The sequence below is a fragment of the Ahaetulla prasina genome, chromosome 2 (genome assembly GCF_028640845.1).
Source record: "Ahaetulla prasina isolate Xishuangbanna chromosome 2, ASM2864084v1, whole genome shotgun sequence".
NCBI lineage: Eukaryota > Metazoa > Chordata > Lepidosauria > Squamata > Colubridae > Ahaetulla > Ahaetulla prasina.
This window is the reverse complement of record NC_080540.1, coordinates 293,035,777-293,050,147: the sequence shown is the minus strand read 5'-3', so window position 1 is coordinate 293,050,147 and position 14,371 is coordinate 293,035,777. Positions and strand designations below refer to the sequence as shown.

At 46.2% G+C, this 14,371-nt stretch overlaps 1 protein-coding gene across 1 annotated transcript in view; it reads right to left on the bottom strand.

Annotated features, from left to right (window-relative positions):
• EPG5 (ectopic P-granules 5 autophagy tethering factor) overlaps window positions 1-14,371 on the bottom strand; it is a 163,142-nt gene that overhangs the window by 96,948 nt on the left and 51,823 nt on the right. Inside the window, exons 8-10 of the mRNA XM_058171212.1 lie at window positions 7,409-7,523; window positions 1,776-1,926; window positions 161-316 (exon numbers count right to left, since the gene is read on the bottom strand). Of these exons, the coding sequence (XP_058027195.1) occupies window positions 161-316; window positions 1,776-1,926; window positions 7,409-7,523 (422 nt within the window). The remainder of the gene's footprint in view (window positions 1-160; window positions 317-1,775; window positions 1,927-7,408; window positions 7,524-14,371) is intronic.

Here is a 14,371-nt window from a genome sequence, read left to right as displayed (position 1 = left end):
TGCCATGCCATGCTATGCCATTCTATTTAAAAAAAAATAGGGTAACTGCTTATTGAAATTTCTCCAACAGGGTTGATTTCCTCCCATATAAACTCATAACATGCTGCCCCAGACTGGAATTAGCATTGTTCCACACAGTAAGAATCCACTTTTTGCCAACCTTTTTGCTTTCAGGACATGGAGTACAGCCCTCAGGAAAAACTCATCAAATTCCACTTGCAGCTTCTTCAAGGAATACGGCTGCATCATGGAGCCACTCTCCTTGGCCCGGCTGACAAACTGGGCCCAGTGATCACTCACGTAGCACAGGGTCATCCTGTAGGAACAATTGGGAGGCAGAGAAAAGAGAAGAAAGGTTCCAGACAGGAGAGAATATTTGTAGCTCAGGTTTGAACTGTGTGGGGTCCTTGATGCTCTCTCTGGACTTGGTGGGTTTTTTTGCAGATGTTTCATGACCCGACTAGGTAACTCCATCTGTGAGTTTGGGGTTTGTTTAAGGAACTAGAGAGCCAGTTTGGTCTAGTGTTTACGGCACCAGGCTAAAAGTCGCCGCCCGAAAACGCAAGGCGCTTGGAGGCTGAAAGTGGGACGTGTGGTGCCCAAAATGGCTACCCGGAACAGTTGTTGCCTTCTCTTACCCCTTCCACGCTTCGCCTGTTTTTTAGTGACTGGAGCTCCCTCCGACGATCAGCTGTGCTTTAGAACAGGGGTCTCCAACCTTGGTCCCTTTAAGACTTGTGGACTTCAACTCCCAGAGTCCCTCAGCCAGCAAAGCTGGCTGAGGAACTCTGGGAGTTGAAGTCCACAAGTCTTAAAGGGACCAAGGTTGGAGACCCCTGCTTTAGAAGCTGTTTTTTAGCCCCAACCCACCCCAACCTCAAAACTAATGCGCTGAAGATGATGAGGCTAAGGACGCTAGCCAGATGAATACCTAGTAGGCAGATTTTTTTTCCCCTATTTTCCTCCCCCAAAACTAAGGAGTGTCTTATACTCCGGTGAGACTTATACTCCAATAAATACAGTAATTCACTCTTATGCCCCCATTACCACCACTAACTCAGCTAGTGTTGTGCCTCGTCCTCCCTCCTCTCCTCAGCCGGGCCCCTCCTATCTCCTGCCGGGCCTGCCTTGTCCTCCATCCTCTCCTCAGCTGGGCCCCTCCCATCTCCTGCAGGGCCTGCTATCAGATTCAGAGTCTAATAATGAAGAGGAACGGCCTGGCATGCCTCCAGCCTCCAGCCCCCAGCCCTGGCCCCATGCCTGGAGGGGATGTCAGGAATGAACAAACAAACCTCACTCACACGCAGCCATCAGAGGCAGTCAGCCACGGATTGGAATTGCCCGGGCCTGCTCGTTCTGACCCCTCCCTTTCTCAAATAGCAGAAGACAACCTAAAGTGGGAGGATCCGCGCTTCCGGAGATCTGAGAGGCGACGTCAGCAGAAGGAAGGGAGGGGCAGGCCTGGATAAGTGCTGAGTCAGGGAGCCACACCCCATGGCCTATATATAAAGGATCTGCTTTTTGGCATTCCTTGAGTCAGGCAAAGTCTCATCTGGTTGCTGAAGTCACACCTTGGATTCCTGCCTGCCCTGAGAACTCTGAAAGGAATTTGGCAAAGCTGCAGAGGCTTCGTGGCCACGCTTGATACAGACTTCCCAGACCCGGTCGTCGGAGGGGGAGGGGGACACGACAGCTAGGGGTTTCATTTTGCTGTCCTAATTGTGGCTCCTTTACCTGGCTCTGCCCATGAGGGAAAGCGGACAGGAGCTTCTCACCTGATGAGATGGCCGATCCGTTTCACAAACTGCCTGTAACGGGCTCGGTTGAAGGTTTCCAGGCCCACAGCAAGGAGATCCACGACAGAATTGGCGAAGGTAAGGATCTTCATCATCTCTTGGGAAGTTGTTTTCTCAGAGACGTAGCTGCCTGCTCACAGGAAAGCATTTCAGAATGGAAACGGCAATTAGTGCACGGCTACAGCCAAGGCAGGCAGAAGAAAGGAAAAAAAAATTCTTATTTATTAAATTTACATGCCGCCCATTTCACTGTCAGGTGAAAAGGCAGCTTGTAACTTCATAAAATGCAAATGCAACTCTTTAAAACAGTGGTAGTCAACCTGGTCCCTACCGCCCACTAGTGGGCATTGCAGCTTTCATGGTGGGCGGTAGGGATTTTGTCCGATAATGAAGCACATTCCTTTTTTTTAATTTAATTGACTTTTTTAAAAAAAATTCATAGCATTATTTAAAAACATTTTCATTAGGTTTTCATAAAATTCCCTGTGACAATTTTAATTTCTGAGAATATACTATTTGTATCGCCCGCGCATAAGTTTAGTTCACGTTACGTAAGTGAAACTAAATGGCGCTATAGTGCGACCACAAACAAAAGATCCTCGTCCTAGAATAGCTCGCGCATCTCCCCCCGCACCACCCAGCTGTAACAGACAAGCAGAGCTGGTAGCTGGTGCCCCCATCCCCCCAAACCCAATCCAAGTGGTTGAAGTCCAACCTCCCCTGAATTGTGTTGAAATTTTGCTAACTCCAATTCAGGTGTGAACAGTTAGTTGAGAAGATTCCGATGCATAGGCATGATGACCAATAAATCGGTTTAACTGGACCGTGTGTGGACCTGGCCTTTCACGCCTGAGAGCGCCAAAATACAATGCGATAGAGATGAGATCTTCCTCAGAGCGCACTAACAACCTCCAACGTGGCATGGACCCATCGCATGGACCCAGGCCAATTGGCACAACCAGGTCTGTTGGGACCCTTTGGGAAGGCCTGACATCCTTAGCCTAAGCCACAAATTCAGTCTCTTTATTACGATATTCTATTTATTTATAAAATTTATTGGCTGCCCATCTTACCACAGAGTAACTCTGGATGGTTTATAGGCCTCTTGTAACCCTGGGAGTGATTTTGGTTCCATTCTTGCATTTGTTCCTTCAATGTTACGTTTCTCCCCAATAATTTTTTGTGGGCTGTTTCAATGGTGTCTATCATGAAGATTTTCAGGGTCCTGTTGAAAACTCATTAAAAGCTACTTATATACTCAAAAGGGACGTGCTGGCTCAGTGGCTAAAATATTCACGTTTCGAATCCTTAGTGCCGCCTAACAGGGTGAGCTCCCGCGGCTTGTCCCAACTTCTGCCAACCTAGCAGTTCGAAAGCACGTAAAAAATGCAAGTAGAAAAATAGGGACCACCCTTGGTGGGAAGGTACTGTAACAAAGCTCCATGAGCCTTTGGCGTTGAGTCAATCCGGTCACATGACCATGGAGATGTCTTCAGACAGTGCTGGCTCTTCGGCTTTGAAATGGAGATGAGCACCACCCCCTTGAGTCGGGAACGACTAGCACATATGTGCGTGGGGAACGAGAAGGTTCCTGACGGAGCTTGGGCCGGTTCCCGAGAATCTGGCCCGCGGCACGGCTGAAGAACTAGTCGCGGCCTGGGAACAGGCCACGGCTGGAGCTTTGGACAGTGTCGTGCCTTTGCGGCCTCTGACCCGGCGTAGGCTCAACCAGCTCCTTGGTTCTCCAAGGAGCTGAGGGGGACGAAACGCCGGAGAAGACGCCTAGAGAGTGCTTGGAGATCCAGCCATTCGGAGGCTGACCGGACACTAGTTAGGTCCTATAGTAGGACCTACCTAGTGGCATTGAGAGATGCGAAGCGTTCTTAAGTTTATGTCGGCAGATAATAGCCCGGCCGCCCTGTTTCGGGTGACCCGCTCTCTCCTTCAACAGGAGGGGCAGGAGGACCCATTACAAGGGCGTGCCGAGGAGTTTAACGGTTATCTATACGATAAAATCATTCAGCTTCGGGATGGATTGGATCAAAATTGGGTAGATCCAGACGAGAGGTTCGAGACACGTCTTGTTGAGACTGTTTGGGATAATTTTGACCCTGTGACTCCCGAGGATATGGACAGGTTGCTGGGGAAGTTGAATGCCACCACATGTTTGCTGGACTCGTGCCCCTCCTGGTTGGTGCTGGCCATGCAGGAGGTGACACGAGGCTGGCTCTGGGGGATTACAAATGCTTCCTTGCGGGAGGGTGTCTTTCCTGCTGCCTTGAAAGAGGCGGTGGTGAGACCCCTCCTCAAGAAGCCTTCCCTGGACCCAGCTGTTTTAGGAAATTATCGTCCGGTCTCCAACCTTCGCTTTACGGCGAAGGTTGTAGAGAGTGCGGTGGCACGTCAATTACCCCAGTACCTGGATGAAACTGTCTATCTAGACCCGTTCCAGTCCGGCTTTCGACCCGGTTACAGTACGGAGACGGCTTTGGTCGCGTTGGTGGATGATCTCTGGAGGGCCAGGGACAAGGGTTATTCATCTGCCCTGGTCCTATTAGACCTCTCAGCGGCTTTTGATACCATCGACCATGGTATCCTGCTGCGCCGGCTGGGGAGTCTGGGAGTGGGAGGCACCGTTTATCGGTAGTTCTCCTCCTATCTCTCTGACCGGACGCAGACGATGTTGGCAGGGGGGCAGAAATCGACCCCGAGGTGCCTCATGTGTGGGGTGCTGCAGGGGTCGATTCTCTCGCCTCTCCTGTTCAACATCTATATGAAGCCGCTGGGTGAGATCATCAGTGGCTTTGGGGTGAAGTACCAACTGTACGCTGATGATACGCAGCTGTACTTTTCCACCCCAGGCCACCCCAACGAAGCTATCAAAGTACTGTCCCGGTGTCTAGAAGCCGTATGGGTCTGGATGGGGAGGAACAGGCTCAAGCTTAATCCCTCCAAGACGGAGTGGCTGTGGATGCCGGCACCCCGGTACAGTCAGCTGCAGCCGCGGCTGACTGTTGGGGGCAAGTCATTGGCCCCGATGGAAGGGGTGCGCAACTTGGCCGTTCTCCTGGATGGGCTTTCGATCTTTCGAAGATCATTTGACGGCCGTCTTCAGGAGAGCTTTTTATCAGGTTCGCCTGATTCGCCAGTTGCGCCCCTTCCTGGACCGTGATGCCTTATGCACGGTCACTCATGCTTTTGTTACCTCTCGCTTGAACTACTGCAATGCTCTCTACATGGGGCTCCCCTTGAAGAGCACCCGGAGGCTCCAGTTGGTCCAGAATGCAGCTGCGCGGGTGATAGAGGGAGCGGTTCGGAGCTCCCATGTAACACCCATCCTGCGTAGACTGCACTGGCTGCCTGTTGTCTTCCGGGTGCGCTTCAAGGTATCGGTGACCACCTTTAAAGCGCTCCATGGCTTAGGACCGGGTTACTTACAGGACCGTCTGCTGCCATCTTCTATCTCCCAGCGACCGGTGCGTTCTCACAGAGAGGGACTCCTTAGGGTGCCGTCAGCCAAGCAATGTCGGCTGGCGGCTCCCAGGGGAAGGGCCTTCTCTGTGGGGGCTCCTACCCTGTGGAACGAACTTCCCCCTGCACTTCGACAACTATCTGACCTTCGGACCTTTCGCCGCGAACTTAAGACTTATTTATTCCGTCTTGCTGGACTGGCTTGATTTTTTTAAAATTTTTAGATGATTTTATGGGTTTGTAATTTTTATTAATTTTATAGGGTTGATCATATTTTAATATTCGGCCAAATTGAATAAGTTTTTTAATGTTTGTTTTTAATATTGTATGTGTTGTTGTTGTATTTTATTCTGGCTGTAAACCGCCCTGAGTCCTTCGGGAGAAAGGCGATATACAAATTAAAATATTATTATTATTATTATTATTATTATTATTATTATTATTATTATTATTATTATTATTATTATTATTATTATTATTATTATCTTTACCTTTACCTATGTGCAAATACTAAAGTAAAGATAAAGTTTCCCCTGTTCAGTCGTGTCTGACGCTAAGGGATGGTGCTGATCTCTGTTTCTTCACCAAGGGAGCCAGCTTTGTTCAAAGATGCTTCTGTGGTCATGTGGCCAGCATGACTTTATGCCAGGGATGGGGAACAATGGCCCTTTCATGACTTTTGGACTTTAACTCCCAGAATTCCTGAGACAGCATGGCTAGCTCAGGAATTCTGGGAGTTGAAGTCCACAAGTCATAAAGGGGCCATAGATTTCCCCATGCTGGCTCAGGAATTCTGGGAGTTGAAGTCCACAAGTCATAAAGGGGCCATAGTTCCCCCATGCTGGCTCAGGAATTCTGGGAGTTGAAGTCCACAAGTCATAAAGGGGCCATAGATTTCCCCATGCTGGCTCAGGAATGCTGGGAGTTGAAGTCCACAAGTCATAAAGGGGCCATAGTTCCCCTTGCTGGCTCAGGACTCAGGAATTCTGGGAGTTGAAGTCCACAAGTCATAAAGGGGCTATAGTTCCCCCTGCTGGCTCAGGACTCAGGAATTTTGGGAGGTGAAATCTACAAGTCTTAAAGGGACCATAGTTCCCCCTGCTGGCTTAGGAATTCTGGGAGTTGAAGTCCACAAGTCAAAGGCCATAGTTCCCCCTGCTGGCTCAGGACTCAGGAATTTTGGGAGGTGAAATCTACAAGTCTTAAAGGGACCATAGTTCCCCCTGCTGGCTCAGGAATTCTGGGAGTTGAAGTCCACAAGTCATAAAGGGGCCGTAGTTCCCCCTGCTGGCTCAGGACTCAGGAATTTTGGGAGGTGAAATCTACAAGTCTTAAAGGGACCATAGTTCCCCCTGCTGGCTCAGGAATTCTGGGAGTTGAAGTCCACAAGTCATAAAGGGGCCGTAGTTCCCCCTGCTGGCTCAGGACTCAGGAATTTTGGGAGGTGAAATCTACAAGTCTTAAAGGGACCATAGTTCCCCCTGCTGGCTCAGGAATTCTGGGAGTTGAAGTCCACAAGTCATAAAGGGGCCATAGTTCCCTCTGCTGGCTCAGGACTCAGGAATTTTGGGAAGTGAAATCTACAAGTCTTAAAGGGACCATAGTTCCCCCTGCTGGCACAGGAATTCTAGGAGTTGAAGTCCACAAGTCATAAAGGGGCCATAGATTTCCCCATGCTGGCTCAGGAATTCTGGGAGTTGAAGTCCACAAGTCATAAAGGGGCCATAGATTTCCCCATGCTGGCTCAGGAATTCTGGGAGTTGAAGTCCACAAGTCATAAAGGGACTGTAGTTCCCCACCTCTGCTCTACGCCAAGGCGCACGGAATGCCATTATGTTATATGGATGCTACATTTTTCCCCCCTCTCCCTCTTATTTTTTAATATAGTGTATTCCCCCACACATAGACCTCAAGAAATAAACACAATGAAGTCTTCATACAACGCAGAGTCAAATACAATATTGCAAGCATCAAAGGAAAACAGCAAAACACTTTAAAAAAATCAGAGAGAGAAACTTCTGCTGGCCCAAACCTCATGAAATCTACATTCCCGAATGAGTTCTGCTGAAGGCAGCTGTTTCCCGTTTTAATTTAATTTTTAAAAACCCCGGGAACGGAGCTAGCTTTGTAAAATTGCTCACCTTCAACATCGAAGCCAAGCATGTGCTGGAAAAGTTCGTGGAAGGGGAACTGAGATAAAAGGGCCACCAGATCATCTTCCAGAAGAAGAACCCAGCTAGTTTCGGGATCTTCATCCTGGGGGGGTGAAAGAAACCTGAATCAAGGACCTGCGTTTCGTACGGTTAAGGTTGAGCCGTTTGGTGTAGTTGTTTAAGGCGCTAAGGCTAAAACTGGGAGACTGGGAGTTCTAGTCCTACCCTAAACGTGAAGTGTGACCTTGGGCTGATATCAGCCCTGCCTCAGCTCGAACCTTTAAGTAAGAACGATCCTCGGCTCCGTTTGGTGAATAATGTACTAAAAGTCAAGCAGACTACAATAAAGCAAAGCCAGATCTGAGGTTCGCGTGCCAAATTTCCCAATGCATTTCCCCAAGACTCCCTCCACCTTTGGTTCCTGATTTTCCAATCAAACTCAAACCAGATGTTGTTGGTTTTCTCTGATATGCGGCTACATTTCTCCTCAGACAGTTGTGTCTCCACCACCACAGTGAATAGTGGAACCTTCTTCCCCCCCTCCCATTCGTTTACCTTCCCCCCACCAACCTCCCCAAGAGCTCATGGCGGGCTGGCACCAAAGCAAAAGTACAATGCGGGTTTGAGGCGGCAGTCCTGACAGCCAGTCACTCTCTCTCAGCCCTAGGAAGGAGGCAATGGCAAACCACTTCCATAAAACCTGGCCAAGAAAACTGCAGTTATATCTAAATGGTTGTATCTAAATTTATATCTAAATGGTTATATCCACTAGGACATGTGGCTCATATCTAAATGGTTGTCCTAGTGGACAACCATTTAGATATGAGCCAGCAGTGTGCAGCAGCTGCCAAAAAAGCCAACACAGTTCTGGGCTGCATAAACAGAGGGATAGAATCAAGATCATGTGAAGTGTTAGTGCCACTTTATAATGCCTTGGTAAGGCCACACTTGGAATATTGCATCCAGTTTTGGTCGCCACGATGTAAAAAAGATGCTGAGACTCTGGAAAGAGTGCAGAGAAGAGCAACAAAGATGATTAGGGGACTGGAGGCTAAAACATATGAAGAACGAGAAATTATCGCGTATGTACCCAGATATGCAAGCAAAATGTTGGAGATGTAATTGTGATGATGCTACATATTTTCATATTTGGTGGACTTGTAACGATATAAAGGCCTTTTGGATAAAAATTTGGTGGATTTTACAAAATGTTTTGAAAAAGAAGATAAAGTTCCTGCCGCAATTTTTTTTGTTGGGAATTATTACGGACTGTACAGTAATTGAGACTAAATTGATTTTAAATCTAATAACAGCAGCAAGATTACTAATAGGACAATACTGGAAGAAAAAAGAAGTACCTACAATAGAAGAATGGATATTGAAAGTTGCCAATTTGGCTGAGATGGCGAAGATATCAGCCTTTTTGAAAGACAATACGCAAGAAAGATACTTAAAGGAATGGAAAAAATGGATTGACTATATTCAAAGTAGATATCAGACTAAGAGTTATCAGACTGTTTTTGAATGATTATGATGTATTATTTTTTATTGTTTTCGGGAAGTTAGAATTGATGATTGTAGGGTATAATTAAGTTGGGACGAATTTTTTAGCATATGTTTGTTTTATTTTAACTATACCTTGTGCTCGTTCTGGGAAGTCGGGGGAGGGGTTGTGAAGGAGGGGAGAGGAGGGGGAAAGGGGGAAAAAAATTTTCTGTAAAACTTTTTGAATAAAAACAAAACAAAACATATGAAGAACGGTTGCAGGAACTCGGTATGTCTAGATTAATGAAAAGAAGGACTAGGGGAGACATGATATCAGTCTTCCAATATCTCAGGGGTTGCCACAAAGAAGAGGGAGTCAAACTATTCTCCAAAGCACCTGAGGGTAGAACAAAAAGCAATGGGAGGAAATTAATCAAGGAAAGAAGCAACTCAGAACTAAGGAGAAATTTCCTGACAGTCAGAACAATCAATAAGTGGAACGACTTGCCTGCAGAAATTGTGAATGGTCCAACACTGGAAGTTTTTAAGAAAATGTTGAATAACCATTTATCTGAAATGGTATAGGGTTTCCTGCCTGGGCAAGGGGTTGGACTAGAAGACCTCCAAGGTCCCTTCCAACTCTGTTATTATGAAATTATTATGAAATTATGACTTGTCCGGGCAGTCATCAGGAGTCAACACTCACTCAAACACACACACAAACACACTCAGACTCAGCACTAGTATTGTCAAGTGAGAAAGGGTTAGCCTCTCCAATACTTCTCTAGGCTGTATCACAACTGAGGGCCATACAGCAACTCCAACGGTATCCGTCTTACAGGTAGTCCTCGACCTACAAAATTCATGTAGTGACCGTTCAAAGTTACAACAGCATGAAAAAAGTGACTTGTCTCATTTTCACAAATTGTCTGCAGCATCCCCATGGTCACGTGATCTACATTGGATGCTTGGAAACCTGACTCACATTTATGACGGCTGCAATGTCCCGGGGGGAGGTCAGGTGATCCCTTTTTGCGACCTTCTGACAAGCCAACGAGGGGAGCCAGATTCACTTACCAACCGTGTTACTAATTTCGCAGCTGCAGGGATTCACTTAACAAAGGTGGCAAGGAAAGCGCATAACAGGGCAAAACTCCCTTGACAAATTTCTCACTTAGCAAACAGGGCGTTGGGCTCCACTGTAAGTTGAGGACTAACTGCATTCCATCATAAGAATAATAACCTCACTGTGCCTCCTGCTGTGGCATTTGTACAGTACTAGTCAGTATTTTTTTTAAAGCAGCCAAGTTATAACAAACTTCTCTCCCATTTAGCTGGAAGCAAACCCCAAACTAACTGTAAAGCTTGAGAGAAATTTATAATGCAGGGGTGTCAAACTGATTTTATTTTTTTAAGGCAAATTTTTATTTTCCATAATAATTCCCACAATTTGACCAGTGTATAATACAATCACTTATCCAACAATCAATCCTATACTCAAATTATACTCAATCAGGGCTGCTCGACTGCCTCCCTCCTTAATCCTTTCTTCCTTCTCATCCTTCTTCAACTTTCCCACCATCCTTCTCCTCGCTTTCCTACTTCCCTCCTCTTCCACTTCTCACTACCATCCTTTCTACCCCTCTATCTTCTCCTTCTTCTCCTCCTCCTATCCTTTCTTCTCCCTCCCTTCTTTCCTACCTACCCACCTGCCTACCTACTTTCTTCCTTCTTTACTCCTCTTTCCTTACCCTTTCCCTTCAGGAGTGGTTACCAAGCAGTCCCGACTTTACACCATTCCAACTTGTTTAATTCTACCATTATTCCTGTACAATGGCAACCAATCAATTTACAGTCTTCCTTCCCCCATTCCCCGAGACTTCCCAGAACAGAATACAGGATATTGTAACTAACAAACATAATCTAAAATATGACATAAAACATATTCCATTTCACACCATCACACTATCAATTCCCTTCTTTCTTAAACTAATACATAGATTTTGAGGGCCGGATCAGCATTGTAGTTCTCCTCCACAGGCTGGTTGGTGGGAGGGGGGGAGGGACACCTCCTGCAGTACTTTGCCGGCTAAAACGGGTGCAAGGGGACTGTGTGCGGACCCCCCATGCCTCGTTTTTGGTCTCCATGGCCTCCTGTAGCACTCTGCCAGGCAAAAACGGGCCACGCGGAGGCCCCACGAGGCCCGTTTTTGGCCGGCAGAATTCTGCTGGAGGCTGAGGAGGCTAAAAATGCCTCCCCCCCTCCCCCCCCCGTGGCCCATTTTGGCCGGCAGAGGCACCACGGGTCGGTCCTTTGATATTTCCAGGCCAACCTAACGGGCCAGATTTAAGCACCCCACGGGCCGGATCCAGACCGCGGGCCTTGAGTTTGACACCCGTGCTACAGTGAGTTTGAGCTCAACGGACGTTAAAATCCTCTCTTCCAAATACCTCTTCTCCACCTTCGTCCACTAAAGTCCAGTTTCCGGATTCCGCCCCCGGGGACGAAGGCCTTCGTTCGCTCGGCTTCATGTGGCACATAAATTCCGCTCGATTTCTGCAGGATATAAAACACGGCGGGCTTTGAAAATTAGGAAGACGCATCAACGCCATGCGGGGGGGAAGATGGTTCCGTTTTCTTTCGTTGCTATATTAGAACGGAGTGACCCACGTTATCGTGGCCTCTCTGCCTAACACTCCACAGAATGGAACATTAAAACGTGGCACCTCGCTATATATATGTTTTTGACTCCACGAACTTTTGAAATTTCAGGCAACCCAAGCAATGTATATAGACTTACTACTGTAATGGACAATAATGACTGTAAGTTGTGACGGTTGTAAAGTTGGATCACCCATGTGGCCAACTCAATTTTATGCCCCTTTTTTGTGGCGGTTACGTGAAAGCTGCAGGGGGTTGTTGGGTGAATTGTTCAATTGTTTGGGCTGGTTTTGCCCAAAACCAGAAATAAATAAATAAAATGCTGTCACCTCCCCAGGAGTACTAACAACTCAGTTCCAAAATTCTGACACACACACACCCGCCCCCCAGGCATGGTTAGATGGCGCTCAGCAACAAATCCCTCATTTATTTATTAAATTTATATGCTGCTCAGAGCTGCTTGATAGCAAGATGGATAGCATATACAATAGATTTGACAGACAGGACAGGGAAAGAGAGAGACAGAGAGAAAGAGAAAGAGATACACAGAGAGAGAGAGAGAGGTCAGAGAGAAAGAGAGAGAGAAAGAGATACAAAGAGAGACACAGAAAGAGAAATAGAGAGAGAGAAAGAGAGAGACAGAGACAGAGAGAGAGAGAGAAGGCAGAGAGAAAGAGAGAGAGAAAGATACAGAGAGAGAGACAGAGAAACATGAAAGAGAGAGAGAGAGAAGGCAGAGAGAGAGAAAGAGATACAGAAACACAGAGAGAAGGAAGAGAGAGACACAAAGAGAGAGAGAGAGAGACACACACACAGAGAGAGACAGAGAGAGACAGAGAGAGACAGAGAGAGAAAGAGAGGGAGACAGAGAGAGAGAGAGAGACAGAGAGAGAGACACACAGAGAGAGAAGGCAGAGAGAGAGAGAGACAGAGAGAGACAGAGAGAGACAGAGAGAGAGAAAGCAGAGAGAGAGAAGGCAGAGAAAGAGAGAAAGACACACACACAGAGAGAGAGAGAGAGAGAGAGAGATAAAGGCAAAGAGAGACAGAGAGAGAGAGATACAGAGTCACAGAGAGACATAGAGAGAGAGAGAGAGAGAGAAGGCAAAGAGAGACAGAAAGAGAGACAGATACAGAGAGACACAGAGAGACATAGAGAGAGAGAGAAGGCAGAGAGAAAGAGAGAGAAAAAGATACAGAGAGAGAGACAGAGAAACATGAGAGAGAGAGAGAAGGCAGAGAAGAGCAACAAAGATGATTAGGGGACTGGAGGCTAAAACATATGAAGAACGAGAAATTATCGCGTATGTACCCAGATATGCAAGCAAAATGTTGGAGATGTAATTGTGATGATGCTACATATTTTCATATTTGGTGGACTTGTAACGATATAAAGGCCTTTTGGATAAAAATTTGGTGGATTTTACAAAATGTTTTGAAAAAGAAGATAAAGTTCCTGCCGCAATTTTTTTTGTTGGGAATTATTACGGACTGTACAGTAATTGAGACTAAATTGATTTTAAATCTAATAACAGCAGCAAGATTACTAATAGGACAATACTGGAAGAAAAAAGAAGTACCTACAATAGAAGAATGGATATTGAAAGTTGCCAATTTAGCTGAGATGGCTAAGATATCAGCCTTTTGAAAGACAATACGCAAGAAAGATACTTAAAGGAATGGAAAAAATGGATTGACTATATTCAAAGTAGATATCAGACTAAGAGTTATCAGACTGTTTTTGAATGATTATGATGTATTATTTCTGATTGTTTTCGGGGGAAGTTAGGAATTGATGATTGTAGGGTATAATTAAGTTGGGTCGAAATTTTTTTAGCATATGTTTGTTTTATTTTAACTATACCTTGTGCTCGTTCTGGGAAGTCGGGGGGAAGGGGTTGTGAAGGAGGGGAGGGAGGGGGAAGGGGAAATTTTCTGTAAAACTTTTGAATAAAAACAAAACAAAACATATGAAGAACGGTTGCAGGAACTCGGTATGTCTAGTTTAATGAAAAGAAGGACTAGGGGAGACATGATATCAGTCTTCCAATATCTCAGGGGTTGCCACAAAGAAGAGGGAGTCAAACTATTCTCCAAAGCACCTGAGGGTAGAACAAAAAGCAATGGGAGGAAATTAATCAAGGAAAGAAGCAACTCAGAACTAAGGAGAAATTTCCTGACAGTCAGAACAATCAATAAGTGGAACGACTTGCCTGCAGAAGTTGTGAATGCTCCAACACTGGAAGTTTTTAAGAAAATGTTGAATAACCATTTATCTGAAATGGTATAGGGTTTCCTGCCTGGGCAAGGGGTTGGACTAGAAGACCTCCAAGGTCTCTTCCAACTCTGTTATTATGAAATTATTATGAAATTATGACTTGTCCGGGAGTCATCAGGAGTCAACATTCACTCAAACACACACACAAACACACTCAGACTCAGCACTAGTATTGTCAACCGAGAAAGGGTTAGCCTCTCCAATACTTCTCTAGGTGTATCACAACTGAGGGCCATACAGCAACTCCAACGGTATCCGTCTTACAGGTAGTCCTCGACCTACAAAATTCATTTAGTGACCGTTCAAAGTTACAACAGCATGAAAAAAGTGACTTGTGACCATTTTTCACAAATACATCCGTTGCAGCATCCCCATGGTCATGTGATCTACATTCGGATGCTTGGAAACCTGACTCACATTTATGACGGCTGCAATGTCACGGGGGGAGGTCAGGTGATCCCTTTTTGCGACCTTCTGACAAGCCAACGAGGGGAGCCAGATTCACTTACCAACCGTGTTACTAATT